The sequence below is a fragment of the Panthera tigris genome, chromosome C2, assembly GCF_018350195.1.
Source record: "Panthera tigris isolate Pti1 chromosome C2, P.tigris_Pti1_mat1.1, whole genome shotgun sequence".
NCBI lineage: Eukaryota > Metazoa > Chordata > Mammalia > Carnivora > Felidae > Panthera > Panthera tigris.
The window spans coordinates 82978219-83003338 of NC_056668.1; the positions used below are offsets into that span (position 1 = coordinate 82978219).

General features: G+C 41.8%; 1 protein-coding gene, 2 non-coding genes and 1 pseudogene across 3 annotated transcripts in view; 1 reads left to right on the top strand and 3 right to left on the bottom strand.

Annotated features, from left to right (window-relative positions):
• Positions 1-1423: 1423 nt before the first annotated feature.
• On the bottom strand, positions 1424-4402 carry LOC122230675 (annotated as a pseudogene).
• An 83-nt stretch (positions 4403-4485) lies between these two features.
• Positions 4486-4615, bottom strand: LOC122230860. The gene has a single exon (XR_006207931.1). It is a non-coding gene; the product is annotated as a small nucleolar RNA SNORA63 (small nucleolar RNA).
• A 356-nt stretch (positions 4616-4971) lies between these two features.
• LOC122230890 lies at positions 4972-5151 on the bottom strand. The gene has a single exon (XR_006207957.1). It is a non-coding gene; the product is annotated as a small nucleolar RNA SNORA81 (small nucleolar RNA).
• Positions 5152-21702: 16551 nt separating this feature from the next.
• MCF2L2 (MCF.2 cell line derived transforming sequence-like 2) overlaps positions 21703-25120 on the top strand; it is a 254578-nt gene continuing 251160 nt past the window's right edge. Inside the window, exon 1 of the mRNA XM_042956659.1 lies at positions 21703-22234. Coding sequence (XP_042812593.1) covers positions 22159-22234 — 76 coding nt within the window. The 5' untranslated portion in view covers positions 21703-22158. The remainder of the gene's footprint in view (positions 22235-25120) is intronic.

Consider the following 25120-nt stretch of genomic DNA (forward strand, 5'->3'; position numbering starts at 1 on the left):
GACTGAGGAAGGATGGGGGCTGTTTCCACCTAGAAATTCACCACCATATTCTTTTCTGTGTGATACCAGTCAAAACAGCTGGTGGAATATTCACTGCCTATCAGTGGTTCTTTTGATAAATTATGAGCTGTGTTCAACGTAAAGATTGCTCAAGAAGTAATCTGTAAGAAAAGACCAGGATCATACTTGGTTTCAATCCTTGCCTAATAGGGCCTGTGACTCCATGTTATCGTTATGGAAAAAGAGCTTTACTGATTAATTAGCTTATTAACATAGAAAGCGTTGCTGTTAAATAGCTACTTTGCATATACCAGGAAATTTTTGCCACATGAGAAGGAGAAACCTTGCATTCTAATACTTCTTTTTTGTCAAAGAAGCAGAGGGTGCTTAGCCGATGTTGCTGTTGAACATCTGCAGTTGACCAAGCGAGTAGTCTTTGTGCTATGGCTAAACAGCAGCTAGCTTGGAACTATTAAAACTTTTAATGAAAAGCAAGGATACAGTGAGTGTATCCTTTGTTTATAATTCTGTAACTAGAATAAAATATTTATTGTAGTGTGCTGTTTTATCTTATCTTGGAAAATAGGCAATTATGGCAAAAAGCATAATTCTTTAAGGAATAAGGACCAAACAACTTTAAAGAAAAAAATATTTGTTATTATAATTTATTGAATATTCGATATACAATATGGCAAATTTTCTGGGATTTAACCCTAGGATATGATTGTTGCTGGTGCTTATTAGTAAAAGGCTCCAGTTCATGCTTATGACTAGTAAAATGTTTTACTGTTGGAGAAGTGGATAAAGTACACCAAAGATGGCTGATTGGATTAAAACAAACTCTGGTCTCTAGCTTAGAGACCCCTCCTCCGGGTTCTTCTTTCTTTGTTTGCTGAGCGCCCGAAAACCAACCCCCGCCCCCCCCAATATGGAGGCTGGTAACTATAAATTACCCTTCCCGCTCACATTCGGGGCTCAGATCTTTGGAGAAACGGTCTCCTCTGAGCCCGTCAGTGTTAAATAAATCTCCAATCCACCAAGGTCTCCAAGTGCCGCTTGGTTTTCCCGCCAGCATTCCAGCCTGATGCTGTAACATTACAAAGTAAAAACACAATACCATACAAAATGAAATCACTTTATTTAAAAAAAAAACATTGTCGAGTTTGTTTTATTCAGTCTAATGACTAACGCAATAAAAGCAGATAAACTAGTTTAATATAATTGGATGCTTTTTTTTAAAAGAGATTTTATTTCTAAGTAGTCTCTACACCCAACCTGGGGCTTAAATTTATAATCTCAAAATCAAGAGTCACATGCTCCACTGACTGAGCCAGCCAGGCGCCCCATAATTGGCTGCTTTTTTTCTTTTCTTTTCTTTTTTTAAAGTTTATTTATTTTTGAGAGAGAGACACAGTGTGAGCACAGGCAGGGGAGAGGCAGAGAAAGAGGGAGAGACACAGAACTTGAAGTGGGCTCCAGGCTCTGTGCTGATGGCACACGTAACTCGTAACACAAATGGCCATCAGCACAGAGCCCAATGTGGGGCCTGAACTCACAAACTGTGAGATCATGACCTGAGCCGAAGTTGGACGCCCAACCAAGTGGGCCACCTAGGCACCTCAATTGGCTGCTTTTATACAGCACATATTGTCCAGTCCACAATATAGTATTAAATGATGGAGCACACTCAATATAACCATTTTTACAGAACTAGGAAATAAATTTCTAAGAATAATTGTTACAACCTCATCTGTCATATCCAACTCCAATATTCTAATTCTGAAGCAGATAAAACCAATGACCATCCTCATATGGGCTCACGAGTAAGAGTAGTGTTACCATCGAAATCTGTATTTTTGATCCGTTATGAGCATTGAGACGAGCTTCAAATATTCCCAAAGAAAGAAGCACAGTGGACGTTATCATCACCTATTCCACAACAGCGAGTGCTCCATTCAAAACTGTCTCATCCCAGGAATTAAATAAGGTCAGTCACATTCATTGGCATTTCCTCCACTGTGCTATTGTAGAAAGTCTGAATGTCACAAAGAATCCACTTGTCTTCTTCAATGTTTATGGCCACAGCTTTCCTCCCAAATCAGCCTCCACTGCCAATTCTGAACAAACAAAAATTATTAATCAGAATATTGCTTATCAAGTACAATATGAGCTACTAACAATATGAGCTACTTGTTAACCATCAGTGGCTGTTTATTTCCCAAGATTATATATAGAGTGATTCTAACTAGATGCCAATTACAATATCTAGAGATAAAAAGGATTTCTTTTGTAGTTAGTGGAAAGGATTCCTTTGGCTGCAAAATCAGATTCTATCAGGCATCTTAAGCATTATTATTTATAAAGCGGATGACAGTATTGTGTTTGTGGTAGTGGAATTAAAGCCCATACCCAAGAGGGCTAGCCAAGAGCAGTTGTTGGCCTGGGACAGATGTAAACACCACAGACTAAACAAAAAGAACAATTACGTAATTCGTCTTGACACACTTTTGGAACTATAAAGTGCAACTGTAAACTCTGGAATGTTAGCTATTGTTTAGGACTAGGCAGTCTAATACAATAGCCAGTAGCTACATGTGGATATTGAAATTAAAATTAAATAGAAAATATAGTTAACCGGTTGCATGAACCACACCTCAGTAGCTACATGGTGGCCTGTCACTTCTGTGTTGGGCAGCACAGATATAGAATATTTTCATTGCTGCAAAAGTTCTATTGGACAGACTTGGTCTAGGACTTAACTTTTTATAGTGTGTGTGTGTGGAAGGAACTTCCAAAGATCTGTCATGATAACCCATACTTATCACCGCTTTCTGCTCAGTTCACCTAAGACACCGTAACACAGACGGCTGAGATATATGTACCACCATGGCTCTATACCAAAACAGATAATACAGCCAATCAAAAAATGCCGTGGCTGGAGCGATTTAAAATATCAAATAACCGGAACAAGAAAAAAACAAATATGGAAATACTGACTCGCTCTTTGTCCAAACTACATGCTGTTTCACTCGTGAAACCATGTCCTAAATTAGGCCAGTGCCATCTCTGAGCACCGTCTCATCATCTATTCTTGTTGACTACTACATTTTGTCTTTCTTTTTTATTTTAATGATTGATTTTTTAAAACAAAAGTTTATTCTTAAATGTACAACAGGATCTAAGACACTCCATTCTACTAGCTATCGGCAGCAACAGGGTTATGACAGGGAATCCAGATGTTTAAACAGGAATGGAATTAAGGATTACCATTGCCTCAGGCACAAGGAACAGTTTACTTTTTGCCAGATTTCTTAGTTCTGCCTGTGACCAGGGGGCCCTTCCCTGCAGCCTGGTCTTGGCCTTTTAGCTCCTGGAGTTTCTTCTGCTCCTCTTTTGGCTCCTGCTTGAACGCCTTATGTTGGCCATCTCCTCGGCCTACTTCTTGGGCTGCTTCGGGGGCTTCTTCCTGCCCCCTTTGCGGCTGGACATGGTGCCTCTATATCTTTTTAAAGTTCTTTTTACATTAGTAGCAAGACATAATTTATTTAGTAATAAAACCACTATACCTAAGCCAGTGTCAATGTAAATTGATACCAGAAAATGCTAACAAAATCCCAGTTATAGAGGAATCCCCAAGAAAGCACAAGATATGAATAACACGACTAAAAAAAAGGACTCACGTGTAAGCTAAGGCAGCCGGATCTAACAGCATTGTTGATTTTTCCTTTGAATATCAATTGTACAAAATCCAAAGTCTGGGCTACATTTCACATTTGTTTTTCTACTATGTTCTGATCAACCATGAATCTCTCCAAGTAGAATTTAAATACATCTTACCATGTTACTAGATGATAAGATTGTTGTCCTCATTCATATACCTGATTTTAAAGGTTGTCTGGCTAACAGAATCACACTTGAACAACAACACATAAATTTATTTCACCAGAATAAAGGCAAATACTCAATGAAGATGACAAATATTCAGTTGAGAATACAGTTTCCACAAGTGGTGGGCGGTGCATAGTTTATAACCATAGATACCATTGTACATAAAAATCATGAGCCTGAGATCACGGTAGTATACATTCAAGTTCTGATTCAAACAGCAGCTGCTGCACACTCTTCCAGGCCACCAAACAGTAGAACTGCATAGAAATCATACAGCTCACTGTGGAGTGTGGGCTTTATTTCCCCACATAGCTTGAGCTGACAAAGACTGCTAAAAATCTTCCCCTCAAAACCAACTTTTGGCAGATGACTATAATTAAATGAGGAATTGAAATACCAGTAAGTTGGCAGTAATCAAAACGTGGTTTGTCCCATACCTGAATTCCTTCCCGATAATGCCTTTCTTTCTTTCTTTCTTCTTTCTTTCTTTCTTTCTTTCTTTCTTTCTTTCTTTCTTTCTCTGTCACCACCTGCAAAATATTAATAAGGCTGAATTCTCAACAGTCATCCCTCAAGTCAGTGTTTAACTTGATAGACATGTCTGAGACCACGCATCCCTGGCTGCTAAGCACCAGGGCAGACAGGGCTAGAAAGGTAACAGTTTTATTTTGAGCAGGGGTAAAGACAAGGCAGCACTTTACAGCTACATTGTAACTACATCCTGCATCAGTTTATTAAGGAAATAATTAGATATTAACTGTGTCTTAACTGGCAATACTAGGGAAGAACTACTCTTACCACATCAGAAACTGAACTTCCTGGCATGCATTTTCTCAGAAGCCAGTCTACCCTCTGCCTTGTGTTCTGAAAAAGTACAGCCTGTGTACTGGTAGGTCTCTTGTATGCCACAAGGAGCATGTAATTCCAACCCCCCTCCCCACCCCCCCAGCCCCTGGTATTGCAGAGAGGAGAGGAAAATGTTAATAGAGTCAGAAGAAAAAGCCGTTTGATTTCTTACTCTCATCCCTGCCATTGCAAGGGGCAAGTTAGAAATTCATTCTATTAATTCTACTTAAATACAGATATTATTGCACCAAATTTTAGAACAAAGTATCCTGGACTTAAGAAAGAGGTTCAGCTCAGTTTTTTTATTATCTGGTATAATTGTTTCTCTTCTTGTGTTTACTCTGCTGCTTTATTTATAAATACTAAGACACGGTTACTACTTTCTGTAATTTTAGTACAGAGCTTAAGTAAGAAGGTAAAAAAAAAAATTCTGGCCATAATTTTTATGTATATCAACTAGAAAAACATTACCCTCTTTCAAAAATATTATAAAATACTGGTCCTTTCAAGGGTCAATTCTTCCTTCTTTATTAGAATTTGAAATGGATTTCTCATGAACTTTTTGATAACTTCCAACATATCGATTGACATTAAGGCAGAAAACAACCCAACCTTAAAAGAAAAGAGAGAGATAACTAATTATTTTGACACATCAATTAAGCAGATATAACAGTTTTCATAATAATACATAGAGAAATGTTTGAGACCAAGCGTCCCTGTCTTACTATAGAATTGAGCTAGACAGAGATTGTAGGAAACAATTGCTTTCAGCAGGGGGAAAGGACAATATAGCACTTCACAGCTATACTGTAACAATTAACCCAACCTGCTAGCTATAGACAAATCATGTGCCCACCTTAATGCTTATATTTAATTTCTGGTAAATCTCATGGATTTGACCTTTAATCCCTTGACTCCACATTTTTATCTGCTTCATCCAAAACAAGCATCTTGACCCATTTTGGAAAGTTAAAAAAATAAATCTTACTTAAATGTGGGTTGTGCATGGGGACTTCCTTCCAAAGACTACATTACGGAAGGGGAGCGTAACTTTATTGGAGAAACCTAACAAACACAACCTCAGCCAGGGGACCAAGGTCAGCTCAACAGTAATAATCCTTAATTTAATGAGATGAAAATGGCACTTTACTTCTGTGGTCTTCCTCCCCCAAAACCCATAACCCCAGTCTAATCTTGAGAAAGACATCAAATTCCAATGTAAGGGCATCCTACTAAATAGCTGACCGATATCTGACTCCTAAAAACTGTTCAGGTCATCAAAAACAGGGAATATTTTAGAAACTGTCACAGCCAAGAGGAGCTTAAGGAGACATGACAATTAAATATAAACTAAATGGGTGGGATACTGGAACCAAAAAAAAAAAAAAAAAAGGACATTAGGTAAAAACTAAAGAAATCAGAGTAAATTCTGGACTTCAGTTCACAATAATGTATCAAGGTTGGTTCATTAATTTTAACAAATACCACACTAATGTAAGATATGGGAAACTCCTTACAAAGTATATAGGAACTTTCTGAACTATCTTCTCAATTTTTCTGTAAACCTAAAATGGATCTAAAATATAAAGTTTATTAAAGGAAAGTCCTAGTATCATGTCTAGGAATTCATGCATTTGGCTTAAACAATGAGGCGAACATTTTCCCTCCTGTACCTCAATATCACCAGTTTAAATATGCCCTAAGTAAAATATGGCGATACTTAGAAAGATAGCTTCTATTTAACATATCAGATGCTCTCCCTGAAACACTGGTATGTGCTGCTTCAACTGTATGCTGTGCCTTTCACTTGGAACACCATTTCCACAATGCAGGCATGACAAATTGTCTCCTTACAGTATTCAAGTGCCAGAATTACCATTTGGATCTAAAAGTTAAAGCTTAAATTATTATGTTGTAGAAATACAGGCTCCACCAAACCATTTCTGAAGCACATGGCTAAATGCTGAACTGCTCATATTTAGTTTAAGATTCTGGTCTGCAAACAGCCTTTATGCAGCACAACACAGAATCACTTCTAAGCTTATAATGCAGAATAATCAAACTGCTTCATGATAAAATCCCTTTCAGCATCTCATTTTTATTTTTATTTTTAAAAAATGTTTTATTTATTTTTTGAGAGAGAGCGGAAGTGGGGAGGGGCAGGAAGAGAGGGGGGCAGAGGATCCAAAGTGGGCTCTGAGCTGTCAAGCTGACAGCAGCCAGCCCAATGTGGGGCTTGAACTCATGAACTGTGAGATCATGCCCTGAGCGGAAGTCTGATGCTCAACCGGCTGAGCCACTCAGGTGCCCCACAGCATCTCATTTTTGATTAGATTTCTGTGCCTTTACAAACTTGAGATCCTCAGCTTCCTAGAGATACCAGTTAGATAATTAAAGAATCCAAACAAACATTTCGTACATTATTCTTCTATGTGCAGGATATGTAAGTAGTGAAACAAGTTCTGCGTTTATAGCTCCAAGACAAATCGTTCTGTTATGTAGTCACTGATTATCAGTTACTTTAAAAATAAATCTTTCCAATGGGAAGTTATGCCATATAGCCTTGATCTTAATAAAGCCTACAGCTTGGTTAAGAAAAGCTTTATTTCATAGCTAGTAACAGTGAATTTTTTTTTAAACGTGTATTTATTTTGAGAGAAAGGTGGGGGGGGGGGGAGGGACATAAAGAGAGAGAGAGAGAGAGAGAGAGAGAGAGAGAGAGAGAGAATCCCAAGCAGGCTCTATGCTGTCAGCTCACAGCTGGATGTGGGCTGGATCTCATGAACCATGAGATCAAGACCTGAGCCAGAATCAAGAGTCCGACACTTAACCAAATGAGCCACCCAGGTGCCTGCAGTGAGCTTTGAAAAACAGATAGCATGCAACAGATTTATCACAAACTACAAAGATTCCCATCTAATTACAGATCATTGCAGTTTTCATGTTGCAAAATTGCGTTTAGACTTAACAACAATAACACAAAGGGCATGGATTCTGTCTACCCTGAAACAAAGAAAGCTTTAGTTTCTCAGGCTGGGGAGATATAGCCCTGCAAACCATCTCTGCAAACCTAGTTCCTGTTTAATTTGAAAGAAAAACTCTGGAGTGCCTGGGTGGCTCAGTCGGTTGAGTGTCTGACTTTGGCTCAGGTCATGGTCTTGCAGTTTGCGAGTTCAAGCCCCACACCAGGCCCTGTGCTGACAGCTCAGAGCCTGGAGCCTGCTTCGGATTCTGCGTTTCCCTCTCTCTGCCCCTTCCCAGTGCATGCTCTCTCTTTATCTCTCAAAGATGAATGAACTTTTAAAAAGTTTTTGAGACAAAAACTATATGCTTGCATGTGGACAATAATAGAAAAAAAAAGGTTCTGAATGGACCACTTTACACCAAATCTTAAGCTATTCTTCACTTTTGTAAAACCTGAAGTATCTGAAAATTTATGTTCCCCTGGGGGACAGCCATTAACCAATGACTGATGGTGCAGATGTAAATAAACCAGTGCTGGCCTCTTTGGTAAGGACAACCCTGAGGACTGACTACACTGATCTCACAGTTCTTCTGTGGGATGGAGCCACCTCCAGGGCAACACCTGCTTGAGAGTAAAGCTTGCCCGGCCTCCGAATGCACTGAGATGAACACAACATCACTTCTGTGTTTTGTCTTCCCCAAATGGATAGCCTGAATCTATTTGGGGAGAAGTGTCAGAAAACAAACAAACAATGCGGGAATATTCTATTGAAAAACTGTCCTCCATTCTCAATGATTGACACCATCCTCTACTCACATATTTTTAGTACGCAGAAATCTCTATTAAGCATACGGATACCAAAATCACTTCATCATCTAACCTATTAAAATCACGAAAGACGAAGACGAGGAACTGTTCCAGAATGAAGGAGACCAAAGAGACATAACTACTAAATCCAATATGTGATCCTATATTATATTTCGGACCAGTAAACAAGCCATTTTTTTTTTGTAAGATGTTCATTAGTTGGACAACTGGTGAAATTTGAATTAGGTCTACAGATTAAATAATATTGAATCAATGTTATTTTTTTATTTTGATAATTGTGTTATGATGTAAGAGAATGCCCTTATTTCTAGATAACACACACTGAAATATTAAGGGGTAAACAGGCATAATGTCAGTGACTTACTGCCAAATGCTTCAGAAAAACATTATGTGAGTATATGTGCAATTGTGTATATATACAGAGAATAAAACAAATGTGTTATAAATAGTAACATTTGAGAAATACAGGTAAAGAATACTGGAATTCTTTGTCCACTTTTGTAACTTTTCTAGAAGTCTAAAATAATTTCAAATTAAAAGTGTAAAATTCAAAATAAGAGTATCAAGCCTATTAACATAATTTACAGAAGAGAAACCACAGAAGTCTTAAACTGGCAGCTCATTTGTTTTCTTTGTTCTGCACAGTGTTTTAAACCCGAATTAGATGCTTTCTGAGGAAATTTCATATGCAAATCCAAATTTCCACCTTTGCATGAAAAGTCCGTAGCTTGTAATCTTATTCCTTATCCTTTGGTGGCAACTAATGAGTCTGTAGGTAAACAAACATTCAACCATAGGATGGTAAAGCCAAGAGGAAATAACTCATCAATAAATCATGGGAACTCGAGGGCATCTGAATCTCCAGAGTGTGATTTAGAAGGAGAAACCACAAGCCAGCCAGCTAGGGTCCCCGTGGCACAGCTGTATCTCCAGTCCCAGTGTCCAAGGAAGTGGCTGCAGATATGGAGGGCACAGCCAAGAGGACCATGAGGAGGAGCGAGCAAAATAAATTGGAAGGGATCAGCATAGGATGGAGGAAGACCTAGTGTGTGGGTGAAAGAGACCCATTTCTACAACATTAGTGGAATAAATTTAGCCTTTATGAATGCAAAGCTCTAGTTGGTAATAAAACATAACTGCAGAAAATGGTGTCAAAGAAAGAAAAGCAGGTTTAAGTGAGGCTTCAATAAAAATCCTTGACAATCAGAGGAAACAGAAAAGCATTCTGCACCTTGTGTCATGTCTGAACTTTGAAAGCACTGATCCCAGCTTTCTCCTTGAGGAGAAGACCCAGAGCTTCCTGGCAGAAAGCTTCTCCAGCTGAAGCCCACAGAGGGGAAATTGATCACTCTGTTGCTAAATGATGTGTGTGTGATTTCTGGCTTCAAACTCTGGATGGCCTCACAGGTGGAGTAAGAAGCCAGTGTGATGTGCAGGCCACAATCTAGAAGAAGCACATCACAGTCCCTAATGAATGGGAGAATATCATTTTCAGGAAAAATGCTTTAGAGCCTGTGCTCTATTACATTACCATGGGATTACAGGACTCCAAAGTGAACTATGATATGACAAGGATGACACAGGCAGTGGGGCAGAAACATTAATGTTTGCTGGCAGGAAGCTCAGAACACAGGAATTCTATTTCCTCATTAACATTGACATCATTTGCTGAGAATGGCTTGTGAGGGATGTCAGAGGTTTAAAAAGAATGAAGAGAATCTGATACAGCAGTTGCAGAAAATGAAAGAATGAGGTGGCTAGAGAAACACTATGGGCCTGCTGTGCAGTGCAAAACGACTAGGCAACGGTGACTCCCATGAATCTCTTTTACTACCAAGTCTTCTCAGTGCACAGGTTTCTCCAGCTCTTCTAGGAAGCTTGATGCAGGCACAAAGAAGACAGATAGTTGGATCCATCCACAATTGCAGTTTTCTCGGGTGAATAAATAGCTGGTAATAATTGACAGCATTTATAAACCTTGGGGGTGGAGACTCAGGTTTTTGTTATGATTTTACAAATAATCAAGGATCAAATATGATAAGTGACTTGTTTACAATCACTTGGGTAATAAACAGTAGTTGCTAAGATTAGAACTTCAATCTTTGTTCTACATTTCTCTTTAGGTGGTGGAAAGGTTTTGTAGCTTTTTGAAGGAAAACTAGGAAAAATTCCCAAAGGAATATTAGAGAATAGTCTGCAATTAAACTATTTTAATACTGTAAACACTAAGGAAATAAAACAATATACAAAGAAATAAAAAACTCTTGTAAGGCTTGACCTTTGGCTTTTAAAACATCCTAAGTCTACCTTACCATAAATAACCACTGAATGTAAACTCATTTTCTAGCTTTACCCATTACCCTGTAGTTATTTTCTCTCCCATAGTGGTTGGTAATGTTTCTTCTGTTTAAAACACAATGAAAATAAAAATAATATAAAATTATGCATGGGGAACAATGAATAAAACTGATACATAAATATTTTTATTAGCCCAGCTTATAGATATTTGATTTGGTAAAATTGGTGTATTACAATCTAAAATACTTGCTTTATCTATTATTGAACAGTACATTTCTTTTCACTGAAACTCAGATATCCATAACATTCTTAATTGTTTGGCCTTTTAAAAATTGAAATAAAAATTTAAAAGTTAAAAATATAGAATGATTTGTTATGCCAAAGATTCAGTCTAATGGTCAAATGTAATAGCTAATAGCTAAAATTACTTTTGATGTCCCAGGCACTTGACAATCCTATGAAGTGGGTACAATTATTATCATCTTTATTTTAAAGAAGAGGAAACTGAGGCCCAGAGAGATTATATAACTTGCCTACTGCCATCAAAGTGACAGAACTATGCTTTAAACCCAGGTGTGTTTCATTCCAGAATTCGAGCTCTTAGCCTCTACATGCCAAATGCACTTAATCCCTACTTTTATGGCGATGTATGGAATTTTTGCAATACATATAACTTTGTCCACTGACATCAAAGCCAAATGATATGCCATTGTGTAGTCATTATAAAGTATACTTTAATCATCACAGAGCAAATCAATATTCCTTGACAGCTTAATACAGTTACTTCTTCCCTAAAATATAAATGCTGTAGAGGAGAACTTGAATATAAACTTATTCTCCAGCCCTCTGAAGGATAAGTTTGCTTTTGTTAACTGGATTAATTCCAACAATAAGAACGAACTCCCCAGGAGTGTTCTTCTGATGAAGGGCAGCAGAACTAAAATGGGTTTTTAAGGTGTTCTGGCCTCATTACCCACTAGTTGCATAACCTTGGGCAAGTCTTCTTCAGGCTTCTTCAGAACTTGGATTACAACAACACTCCCCACACGGGGACTGCTGTGAGAGCACGCTGTAAATGGTTAGGAGGTGTACAAGTATTAGTCTAGTCTAGGTTTGCCAGATAAAAAAACAACATGCTCAGTTCAAAATTTCACTTTATATTGGGGATATATTTATAGGCAAAAATTATTTGTTGACTGAAATTTAAATGTATCCAGTGTCTCGTGTTTATATTGCCAAATCTGGCAACTCCATGGCGAGGGGAGCATGGAGAACCGCAAGCCTAGCTCCACGGTCCTCCACCCCCCAAATGGAGAAACTGAGGCAGTCAGTGGGCTGAAGGGTGAACGCAGGGAGGGGGAGGAGAAGAAAGGGCTAGGTGTAAGAGGATGCCCTTTCGGGGGCGGGGGGTGGGGGGTGGGACTGAAAGCAGATTCCCGGGTCCCTCCAGTCCTCCTCCCCCTCCTCACCTCCCACTGCTCAGGCAGGCCAAACATCCCCCGCCCCTGCGCGGGAAAGCAACCTTTACCTCGGCGGCAGCTGCGGGCTCGGGGGGCGCTCCCCTCCGGTTCCTCTCAGTCGCCATCAGCAGCACCAGCACCACGAAGGCCGTGGCCACGTCCCCAAAGCCCGGCTGCTTGTTGATGTGCGACTGCGTTTCATATGTCACGCAAATCATCCCTCCATTCTTTCTGGAAGTCTCTTGTCCTCCTCTGGCCACCGTCCAGGTCAGAGTCAAGAAATGGACCAATCCAAGCAAGCAATTCAGGAGGGGGCGTCACCGCTAAAGCCAATCACAGAACAGAGCTTCGCTCCGTGGTGGCTATTGGCCAATCGGTTTCCTTTGCCCTGTAGGTGGTCTGCCTAGTGGGGAGGTGTCGGCCCTGTTGTCAGCCTTCGTAGGACCCTGGGTGTTGGCTAGGTGGGTCCTCCTGTAGTCCTGGGGGTTCTTTCTCTCTCGTAGGCTCTAGGACAAGGAACACCCCACGACCTTTAAGCTTTAGAGCCTCTGAGAGGAAGAAGGGAAGGGAGCTGGTTTAGAATGTAAAGGGATATGGGCTAAGAATACACAATTTTATGTTTTCAAGAATGTGAAAAACATATACTTACAAAAGCCCTCTTAATCGCCTCAAAACTGAAATCACAGACTTTTTAAATAGACTTTATTTTTTTCTATAATGGTATTTGAAAATATTGTGAAATAAGTGACACATCACATTGTGTAAGTTTAAGCTGTACAGTGTGTTGATTTGACACATCTATATATTGCAATATGATTACCACCACAGCATTAGCTAACACCTCTATCAAGTCACATAATTATTTTTTTGTGCATAGTGAGAACATTTAAGATCTAGTCTCTTAGCAACTTTGAAGTATAAAGCACAGTGTTGTTAACAATAGTTCACTATGCTGTGCATTAGATCTCCAGAACTTACTCATCTTCTGGTTGCAAGTCTATAGAGTTTTTAACAGAAGTTATAGGTTCATAGCAAAATTGGCCAGAAGATACTGAGATTTCCTGTGTAACACATTGCCCCCCACATGCATAGCCCTCCCACCTATTATCACCATCACCCACCAGAGTGGTACATTGTTAACAACTGATGAATCTACACTGACATATCATAATCACTGAAAGTCCATAGTTTACAATTTAGTTCATTTTTGGTGTTGTACTTTTACGAGTTCAGATGAATTTTTAACCATATATATCCAAGAGTAGTTTTACTGCCTTAAAAATCCTCTGTGCTCTGCATATTCATTCCTCTCTCCCCAATAACCCCTGGCAATCACTGATCTTTTTAATTGTCTTTATAGTTTTGCCTTTTCCAGAATGTCATATAGTTGGAAATGTACAGTAAGAAGTTTACAGCTTTCACGAGGTAATCACTTCTTTCAGATTGTCTTTCACTTAGCAATATGCATTTAAGTTTCCTCCATTTCTTTTCATGGCTTGGTAGCTCATGTCTTTCTAGTGCTGAATGATATTCCATCGTCTTGATGTGCCACAGTTTACTTATCCATTCGCCTACTGAAGGGCATCTTGGTTGCTTCCAATTTGGCAATTGTGAATATAACTGCTATAAATACCCATGGGCAGGTTGTTGTGTGGAAGGATTAAAGAAGCAATTCATAATTTAGAAAATAGAAATGGGAGTACTAATAAATATAAGATCTGAAAAAAAATGAATAGACACTTGGCTAGCCTGAGAAAGTACAATCAAAATAAAAGCAAGGTGAAATAACTTACACAAAAAATTCATAGAATTGTATGGGATCATGTTACTCACCTCTGTGTAATAAATTTGAAAATCTGGATAATACAGATGAAATTACAAGAAATATAATTTATCAAAATATCCCAGAAAAGATAGAAGCTAAGTAAACTGGTTACCATAGAATAGATGTTGTCAGAGAACTGTATTTTCCCACACCTCCATCCACAAAAGCATCAGGACTACATTATTTCACAGGAGAATTCTACTGAGAAACTTTAAAGCACAGATAAGTTGGTTGCTATTGATTCTATCCTGAGCACAGAAATAGAGACAACTTCCATATTCTATTTATGAAATGAGTATAACACTGATAACAAAATCTAATAAACCACACATATATCTGATGCATACACATACACAGCGACCATAGACATTCTTATCCAGTAATCAAGACAGCATGGTGTTGGTGAAATAAGACTAATAGATCAATTGAACAGAATAAAGTGCCCTGTTATAGTCCCACCCAACTTTAGTCAACTGATCTTTGACAAAAGAGCAATGGAAATTCAATAGAAGAAAGACAGTCTTTTCAACAAGTGGTGATGGAAAAACTGGGCATCCATCTGCAAAATAATGAATCTAGACACTAACCTTACATTTTTAACAAAAATTATCTAAAAGTGGATATAGACCTAAATGTAAAACACAAAACTATGGAGCTTTTAGAAGAAAACATGAGAGAAAATCTAGGGGCACCTGAATGGCTCAGTCAATTAAGTGTCCAACTTTGGCTCAGGTCATGATCTCACAGTTTGTGAGTTTGAGCCCCTTGTGGGGCTCTGTGCTGACAGCTCAGAGCCTGGAGCCTGCTTTGGATTCTGTGTCTCCTCTCTCTCGCTGCCCCTCCCCTGCTTGTGCTCTCTCTTTCTCAAAAATAAGCTATCAAAGCAAAACTAAATAAAACAAAAATTAAAAATTAAAAAAATAAAAAAGATTTTTTAAAAAAGAGAAAATCGAGGTGACCTTGGGTTTGGTAATGATATTTATTTGTTTGTTTATTTATTATTTTTTACTTTAGAGAGAGAGAGAGAGAGAGAGAATGGGGGAGGACAGAGGGAGAGAGAGAGAGAGAGGGACAGAGAAAGAGACAGAGAGAGAATCCCAAGCAAGTTCTATGCTCAGGATAGAGCTTGATCCCACAACACGGGGCTCGATTCCACAACCCTGGGATCATGACTTAAGCCAAAATCAAGAGCTGGATGCCTAACTGACTGTGCCGCTGAGGCACCCCTAGTAATGACTTTTAGATACAACAGCAAAAGCATGATCCATGAAAGAAAAAAATTGATAAATTGTTCTTCATTAAAATTAAAAACTTCGGCTCTGCAAAAGACATTGTCAAGAGAATGAAAAGACAAGCCACAGACTGGGAGAAAATATCTGCAAAACACATATCTGATCAAGGACTTGTATTCAAAGTATACAAAGAACTTTTTTTTTTAGTGTTTATTTATTTTTGAGACAGAGATATAGTGTGAGTGGGGGAGGGGTAGAGAGAAAGGGGGATACAGAATCTGAAGCAGGCTCCAGGCTCTGAGCTATTAGCACAGAGCCCGACGTGGGGCTCAAACTCACAAACCGCGAGATCATGACCTGAGCTGAAGTCGAACGCGTAACCAACTCAGCCACTCAGGCTCGCCACAAAGAACTCTTAAAAACTTAACAATAAGAAAACAAACAACCTAGTTAAAAAGTGGGCAGACACCTCACCAAAGAAGATATACAGATAAGTGTACAAAAAATTGCTCACCATCATATGTCATTAGGTAGTTGCAAATTTAAACTACTACGATGTATCACAAATACCTATTAGAATGGCCAAAATCCAAAACGCTGAAAATACCAAATTCTGGTGAGGATGTGGACCAACAAGAACTCTCATTCATTATTGATGGGTATGTAAATGGTTTTACGAGACAGTTTGTAGTTTTGGGACACCTGAGTGGCTCAGTTGGTTTGGCATCTGACTCTTGATCTTGGCTCAGGTCTTTTTTTTTTTTTAGATTATTTTTAATGTTTATTTATTTTTGATAGAGAGTATGCTCGAGTTGGGGGTAGCAGGGAGAGAGGGAGACAGGAACCTACCGTGCTGACAGCAGAGAGCCCTATGCAGGGCTCGAACTCATGAACCATGAGATCATGCATGACCTGAGCTGAAGTCAGATGCTTAATCAGCTGAGCCACCCCAGTGCCCCTAGCTCAGGCCTTGATCTTGGGTCATGAGTTCAAGCCCTGTATTGGTTCCACGTTGGGCTCTGCATTGATTGGGTTCCACGTGAAGCTTCCTTAAAAAAAAACCACACACACACAGTTTTAGTTTCTTACTAAAGTAAACATAGTCTTACCACACAATCCAACAATTGCATTCATAGGTATTTACCCAAATGATTTAAGAATTTAAGCCCACATAAAAACCTGTGCACACTGTTTACAGCAGCTTTATTTATAATTGTCTGCAACTGAATACAACCCAGATGTTCTCCAGTAGGTAAATGAATAAACAGATACCTCTATACAACAGAATATAAGAAATACTATTCAGTGTTAAAACAAAATGAGTTAACAAGCCATAAAAAGACATAGAGGAAACTTAAAGGCGTATTGCTAAGTGAGGGTGGTCAGTCTGAGAAGGCTACATACTGTGTGATTCCAACTATATGACGTTCTGGAAGCGACAAAAGCATGGTGACAGTAAAAATATTAGTGGTTGCCCCAAATCTGAAGGGAAGGGAGGATGAATCAGTGGAGCATAGAAGATTTTTTAAGGCAATGAAACTATTCTGTATGATTATTGCAATGGTGAATACATACATGACATTATGCATTAGTCAAAACCCAAAGAACAGTACAACAGAAAGAGTGAACCATAATGTAGAATATAGGCTTTAGTTAATAATAATGTATCTATATTGCTTCATCAATTGTAACACATGTGCCAAACTAATAAAAGATGCTAATAATATGAGAAACTTCTATGAGCGAGTGGGTTTATGGGAATTTTCAGTACTTTCTGTTCAATTTTTCTGCAAGCCTAAAACTGCTCTAATAGTCTATTAATGAAAATAATGCATCAAATACACTTTGAAAATTCGAAGGGGTTGTGCCTATGGGTGGTGTAATTATGATCAATTCTCCATCTCTCCTTTTTCCTACCTCTTTTTTCAGTTTTCTGTACTTTGCTAATATGTTCTGCAAAGAAAATACATTATTTTGACGATAGATTAAATTTGAGAAAGGACATATATGGGGGAGGAGAGTGGAAGTACAGAGATAGAGGCAGGGGTGCTGTTCCCCTCCCCCTATATACACTTGCATACTCACACGCTCCCCTGTGCCAGGGGCACCTGGTTTCAGGAGACACAGATGACAGTGGAATGACTGTCAGGATGGTGTGAGCCCAGGTGACTTTCCACTTTTCTTGGGTTCACGTCTCCGGTCAGCTGTGCAGTAGATGGCACATGGTGTGACCCCTTAGGCAAGAATCCCAGTGTGGTCTTATGGATTAGAACAGCTGGGCTCCTAGCGCAGAGAGGTTTATCCTAGCAGGCAGCACTGGGGGAAAGAGGCAACGCTGCGATGTTGAGGCAGGTGCAAGTCCTTTGTGAAATGAGAAGCTTTGACTGATGGATGTTCTCTAATTCTGGGCTTGCTCCAGGAACTGGGGTTTACAGAGATGAATAAGGTATTTTCCTTGCCAAGTAGCCCAGGGTCCAATGGGGAAAGTACACTGAAGATCGAGTGGGATGTGGAGGAAGAAGCCTTTAGAGGGGTATTACCTGGAGACACTTGTGATGACTCCTATCACCTCCCACAGTGCACTTCTCTCTGTCATCCTCCATCTCCTGTCACCTCCCCACTCTCCTTCCTTCCTCTCTACCAGCTCTCTTCCTCTTCTCCCTTTGTTTTCCTCGGCTCTGCCCTAGCACACAATTTTTCAAACAGCTGGCAGCAGTGGGTCATAACAGCAATTGAGTAGGTCCAAACAATCATTCTAAAAAACTTTTTATTATTAAAAATATTTAAACATGAATAAAAGTAAAAAGAATAAATAGTAGTAAAACAACCCATATGCCACCTCGATTTAACAATTATGAACATTTCCCAATATTTATCTCATTTATTCTCTTTGCTAAGATAGTTAAAATTACAAACAGTGATGTTTCATCCCTAAAACCTTCTGTATACATCTCTAAAAGAATAAGGGGGTGCCTAGGTGCCTTAGTTGTTTAAGTGTCTGACTTTTGATTTCAGCTCAGGTCATGATCTCAGGGGCATGAGAGCAAGCCCAACATTGGGCTCCACGCCGAGCATGGAGCCTGCTTAAGATTCTCTCTTTTGGGGTGCCTGGGTGGCTTAGTCGGTTAGGCGTCTGACTTAGACGCCAGCTCATGACGTCACAGTTTGTGAGTGTGAGCCCAGGCTGTCTGCTGTCAGCACAGAGCCTGCTTCAGATCCTCTGTCTCCCTCTTTCTCTCTGCACCTCCCTGGCTCGTGCTCTCAATCTCTCTCAAAAATAAACATTAAAAAAAAAAAAATTCTTTCTTTCCCTCTCTCTCTGCCCCTCCCCCAATCCTGTGCACGCTCTCTCTCTCTTTCTCTCTAAAAAAAGATAATAAAGAAAAGAAAATAAAAGAATAGGGACATTTTCTTACATAACTATAATACCCTGCTTTCCAAATGCAACTTTCCCCAATTTGGGCCATTGTTCTTAAAAAATGAAGTTGAATAGAAAGTATTTCAGGGCTTCACATGTAGTAAGGGAAAATAAATTGTTCATACAACATTTGTTTTAATTATGTGTATATATGTCTACTGTGACATGATGTAAAATTTATGTCACACTGTGGCTTGCAGTCTAAGAAGTTTGAAGAGCCCTGCTCTAGGCCAGGGTGCTCAAAGTCTAGTCCTAGGACCGGCAGCATCAGTTTTCCTGGGGACTTGTTAGAAATTTCTCAGGTCCCATTCCACACTACTGAGTCAGATCTCTGGACATGGGGACCAGGAATCTGTATTAAAAAAACAAAAAAACAAAACCCAAACCTGTATTTTAGGTGATTCTGCTAGCTTGAAAACGACAAGTCTAGACTTAACTGGGTGACCCTGTGAGGCCCAGGCATCCCTCACCCTCATCTGCGTCACCCAAAGTGGGTCATTTTTCTTTCCTCTTCATTGTGAGGTGGTGCTGAGAGTTCACCAACAGAGGTGGAATCTACCTTGGCAGTGCTTGGAGGATGGTTTCTTTTTCCAGGCTTAGGCAAATCTTTACCTGAAGGTAGAGAATGGTCTAGGTTCATAAGATTAGTAACACAGTTTTGTGTTTGTACTAGCAACACCCGTAAAATGAGACTAAAGCCCTTAGAAGGTTGTTTTGAGGCTTGAATGATGTTTGTGAAATGCCTACCATTGCACCAGGCACAGAGTAGTCATTTAGTATATGGTAGTGGCAGTTGCTGTACTGAGCACTACCTATCACAACCCTGGGCATATAATAGATGTTCAACAGATGTGACTGGTTGCTAATTCTTTCACTGGAGGAGGCAGGTTATCCTGGCTTGTTCCTTGATTTTGCCAGATATGGGAGCAATGCAATTTGTCAGAATCAGGAAACAGATCATAACTAGGAAGGAGAATAGGAAGCTCGGAAAGGAGGATGGTGGACAGGAAGAAGAGAACACAGCAAGAATGTCCATATTCACAAGAGCAATGGAGACAGTGACCGTTTGTTTTCTTGGGGGAAAGGGGAGGCATTGAACACTATGCGGTCCTATCAATGGTAACTTCTTAGTTACAGTTACAGGATTTCAGAACTGTAAAAGGGAACTTGGAGTTCACAGACCCACCTCCTCATAGCCCACATGAAGCAGTTGAGGCCCTGGGAAAGCATGTGTTACACATGAGGGGCAGAATTGGTTTCTGAGGACAGGCACTGCCTGCTACATCTTGCCATAAACTCAGACAACTCATCTCCATGGAAACCTTTGAAGACTGAAGGTACAGATGTGGGAAAGGACAGCAGCACTCTGAGTGTGATTTCTTTTGTATCCCTTTCGTTTTCTCCCTCATTCCTAGTCATCAGCTTCTCCTGCCTCCTCTTCCTTAGCCCCTTCCCTATCTCCCTCCTTTCCATGATTCTCACACATAAGGACCAGGCCTAACCCAGGAAGCTGAGGTCATTGGATCTGCAAAGTCCGGAAAGCCGCACATCATCTGTCTCCTTAGCAATGTGCTTGTTTTTAGCGATCAAAACTCAACAGCTGGCTCTGACCAGACACCAGGCTCCTGAACCACTATCAAGAAACGCTGCATTTTGGTTCCTCGAAAATACTTGTGACTCTTGAATAGGCAGAAACCACCATGGAAATGCAATCCAAAGCTGCCGTACTTCTTTGTGCCTTTAACCCTTTTCTGAATCTCTTGCAAGAAGTTGCTATGAAAATGGTTGCTCTACTTGTGCAGGCAGAGTGTAAAGAGACCATACCTCAAAGGAAAGAGTAACCTTTTACATGAATTGCAGGCCCTAGGTGGACTAACATCTCTTAGACACAGCCCACAGTTGTTACAGAAAGCATTTACAAATGTCCTCAAACCCCTGGGATGAGTGGCTACTACTAGAAATTGGATCCAGAGTGTTTGGGGTCTGACGTTTTACATGTCAAAGAGAAGAGCTGAGCTTCCTGACGTCGGCTCAGAACCTGGGATGGTCCTGGCATTCTTTTGACCAGATAATCAGGCTCCCTCATTGTAGAATGGATTGAAGAACAACCTGACCAGATTCGCATTTGCTCAGGCTTTTGCCGTGGAGTTCTGCTGAGCTGGATTAGTCTTTTGCTACCTGTCTGGTAGTATCTGAGGCCACCTGAGGAAACTGCGTGACAGCGATGGCAGCGGGATAGCTGCTCGAAGACGCTCCGGGAGCTGACAGGGAGGAGGGCCCCGCGTGGGACTGGTGCCAGAGCCTTTTTAGGATGGAGCATTGGCGCGCCTCTCTGTGGCAGACGGAGCGGTGGCGCCCTGGAGTAGTTGCACAAAGGAAAAGGCCCACACGGCGGAGATGTGTGTCGCACATGCGTGCCCAGCCCTGTACGCGCACAGCCCGCGCTCCCGGCTCCAAGTGCGAGTGCGCCCAGTGCACGCTGATAACTGCGTGTGACAACCCCTGGGGCGGGGGCGCGAGCAGCAGCCCCTGGCGGGATGACTGCACCTCTCCTCGTCAGCCCTCTTCTCGCCTCGGCCGCTCCGCAGACACCTGGCGGGCAAGGAGAGGGGCCGAGGCCGGCGTTCAGGACCCCGGCACCGGCAGGAGCGCGGAAATTGCTGTCTCCTCTCCCCCACAGCGGCGAGGACAGACCCTGAGTCGCCCCCACTTCGGCGACCGCAGCGCGGGCTCCCGGCAGAGCAAGGGGCGCAGCTTCTCCACCTGGCAACAGATGGTGCTCGGGCGCGTGCGCGCTGCGGCGGGCGGGGAGAGGTGGGCGCGGAGACCCGAGCTCCGGGCGCGCAGCGGGGCGGGAGGCGGGCCGCGCACGGGAGCCGGGGCCTCAGGCAGCCTGTCGCCTACGCTCCTCCGCTGCTCCGCTCCTCCGCTCCTCCGTCCTCCGCGTGTGCCCGCCAAGCATCCTTCTTCCCGACCCTCCCGAAAGGCGGCGCCGAAGACCCGACCCATCCGGACCGCAAATCCCGAAACCTACGCGCTTCCTCGGCGGGGGAAGCCTGACGCGCGGTTACGGCGAGCTTTGGGGCGACTTGCTTTTCTCACCTCCAAAACTGCCATTTCCCTCTCTCTCAAAGCCAGACGTTACGTTTGCAAAGCTATTGGACTTTAATCTTTAAAACAATACCCCCGCAGGGCGTGGCTAGCGGGGCTGGCCGAGCGGCCCAGGAAAGTTGGCCTGGGCTGGGAGTGACTCGTTTTGTGCCTGAAGAGAGAGAGGAAGAGTGTGAGGGCATCGCATCCTCGGGAGGAGATGCTTTTGAAACACCATCCGTTAGCAGCCATACAAACACTTTCCTGTTGCTTTGTTTTGTTTATACACTGAGTAGCTTTTCGGTGAAATGCTATTTTGGTTACAGGAAGAAATGGCCCCCCAGGATCTCAGCCGGCGACTGGCCACAGTGATCACTCATGTCGGTAAATGGAGCTTTTTTTTTTTTTTTTTTTTTTTACCTCCCCTCCCCCCCCCTTGCATTTTATTAATGGAGGTGGGGGCGTAGTCTCGGGAGCCGGTGTCCTCCCCGCGCTAGCCCGCAGCCCCCGGGCAGCGCCCTCCGTGGGAAGGCCGTGGGGCGCGGGCCCGGCCTCTCGGCCTCGCTGCTGCTGCTGCTGCTGCTGCTGCTGCTGCTGCTGCTGCTGGCGGTGGTGGTTGTGGAGGCGGCTAGTGCGGGGGGCATCCCTGAGGTCCCCCACGCCCGGCGAGGCCGGGGCAGGCCGGTGGCAGGTGCCTTCACCAGGCAGGTGCCTAGTCCCCCTCGGGGGCTGCTGGGCTCTGAGGATCAGTTACCTGCGCAGACCCGGTCGGGGTGGGGAGTTGTGTAGAGGTTTTACGAGATGAAGAGAAAGGAGAGGGAACTTGAGGAACGAATGCCGGTGCTTTCCAGCAGAAAGTACTGCGAAGCGCCCGAGCTCGTTCCCAAGCTCGCGTAGTGCAACGCAGGTAAAGGTAGAGGGTCGCTACACAGCCGGGCTCCCGGCCCGTTGGTAGTACCACCTGGAGGTGTCAGCACACTCCTAGTGAACCCCAATGAGAAGCCTTGCAAGCTTCAAGGGACTGAGCAATGTTAACCCTCTTCTGTTGAGTTAAAAAAGGGCAGCTGAACATGAATGCCTTGCTCCTGAAATAAGGTTTGTGGTGGAAGGACAGGCCCTGTTTAGTAAAGAGGACACTGAGGCAGTTGGTGCGTTGATTCCATCTTAGCCTTTTCTTCCCCCACCCCTTCCCTGGGCCTCCCCAAATAAAAACACATTCAGGTAGAAATCCTTTGGATGTTGATGACTAGAATTATCGGGGTCATTCGCAGTGTTGGTCACTAACTTTGAGATCCTTCCATAATGCAAATTAGTTTTTACTGATAAAGTGAGGAAGTTTTTACCTCAGTGTTCCACTCCTTTGCTAAAAAGCCTTCTTAGCATTTGTATGTTACATATTGCTTCAATTAATGAACTATCATTGCTCTTCGAGCACCCTAGTCCAGTGTATTTAGTGCAATAATGATATACGTCTTGAATGATACACATATAGGGATATACTTTGTGAAGATGATTTATCTGGAAAGACCCAGTTTTGATGATTCATTTTAAAATATGTTTCTGGTACCAAGGTGGCTGCTGAACTGGTTTTTCTTTAAGATGAAAGGTCAGTAGAATTCTACTGGGGAAGGTTGAATGTGAAATATTGCTGAAGGCAGGCTGAAGCAAACAATTTGGAGTTTGAAATATATTGAATGCTGAAATGATTGTGCTTGAAATGGCACATGTGTGTGAAATTGTGCTGTAAGGAAAGAGCAGTGGACTGGGGGGTATGGCCATTTGGATTTGAATCCCTCCTGGACAAGTCTTTGAACCTCACACTAAAAAATGGGAATTTTAATAATCCTTTCCCACCCAGCTCAAAGGCTATTTGTAAACTGATGTGGGTAAAATCACCATCTAAACTGTGAATGTGTTATTGGCCATATCCCCATATGCCACTAAAGATCTTGGTCAGATCACTGGGCCTCTCTCAGGGTAAAACTTCCCATTTGTTAAACAAGGAGGTTGACCTGGATGATTATCAAGGTCCCTCCTATTTCTCTGGATAATGGGATCTTCTCGAAGATCTGGTAGGCAATATTCCTTGGTTAACACAGGCCCCTGGGGTCCAGGCTATGGTATTTTCTTGCCCACCTTGCTCCCTCCCTTTTTCTATACTTAGCTCTATGAAGGATACAGACATGAATTTTTTTTTTTTTATAGTTTCTGCTCAGAGAAATTCTGGCATTTGTGTGTCTTACAGCAGTCTGCATCTTCCTGTGTAACCTCACAAACCTGTGAAATAGATGGAGTATACATTATCATCCCCATGTTACAAATGAAGGAGACTTAGAAAGTTCATCTTTTAAGGTTTCAGAGGTAAAGAATGGCAGGACCAGAAGGCAGCTGTTCAGATCGTCTATTTGGGGATCTCACTGAGGGGGCAACCAGCCCTTACTATCATGGAGACTTGCACTGGGTAGCCAGTGAAGCATCTGCTAGGGAGGATTGGCTCTGTGTTTGATTGTTCTTTTCAGGCATTTTCTTGTCGAGCAGCCTCTGAGCCCTATGGAGTTGGGGAAAGGCTGACAAGTGCTTGGAGCAAGACTGTAGGTTAGAACATTCCCCCAGTTCTATCCTAACCACTCATCTGGGTAATAACACTGTACTTCCATATTCACTCTGCCACTCTCAGTCCCCCCGCCAGCCAGTTCCTCCTCCAGCTGGGATTTCTGCTATTTCCATGGTCCCTTAGATTTGCCAGTTCAGGTCTAGGGTTTGTTGATTCAATTTCTGAAATATCTCATTGGTGTCTCTCCAAACGCCACTGTGACCTTCTTGAGACCTGCTTCGGGACTTCATTTCTCGTAACCATTGTGCAAGCCTCCTGCCTCTCCCATGTTTGCCTCTAACTTATACCAGGAATAAACACCCACACCTATACACAGCATTTGTATCTTCTAAAACCTTTAACAGTACCTTTGCATAGTCATTCTCTGTAGCTTAGAATACAAGTTCTTTGTACTTTATTTGGCACCCTTCTAGTTTTATCCCCCAATAATTGATAGTTCTACCTGTATTGTTGGTCAGCTTGGGCTATTCATTTCTTCAGCTTTGTTCCACCACAATGTCTGACTCTGTTTCCACCTCTAAACTTTGCTTCTGCTTTCCCTCCATCTGGAATGACCTCTTAATATATTTCTCCCCACAAAAATTAGTACACACCCTTCATGCTCAACTCAATGCTTCCTTTTCCAGGTGCCTTTGTCCTGCCAGTGGGAAATAAAG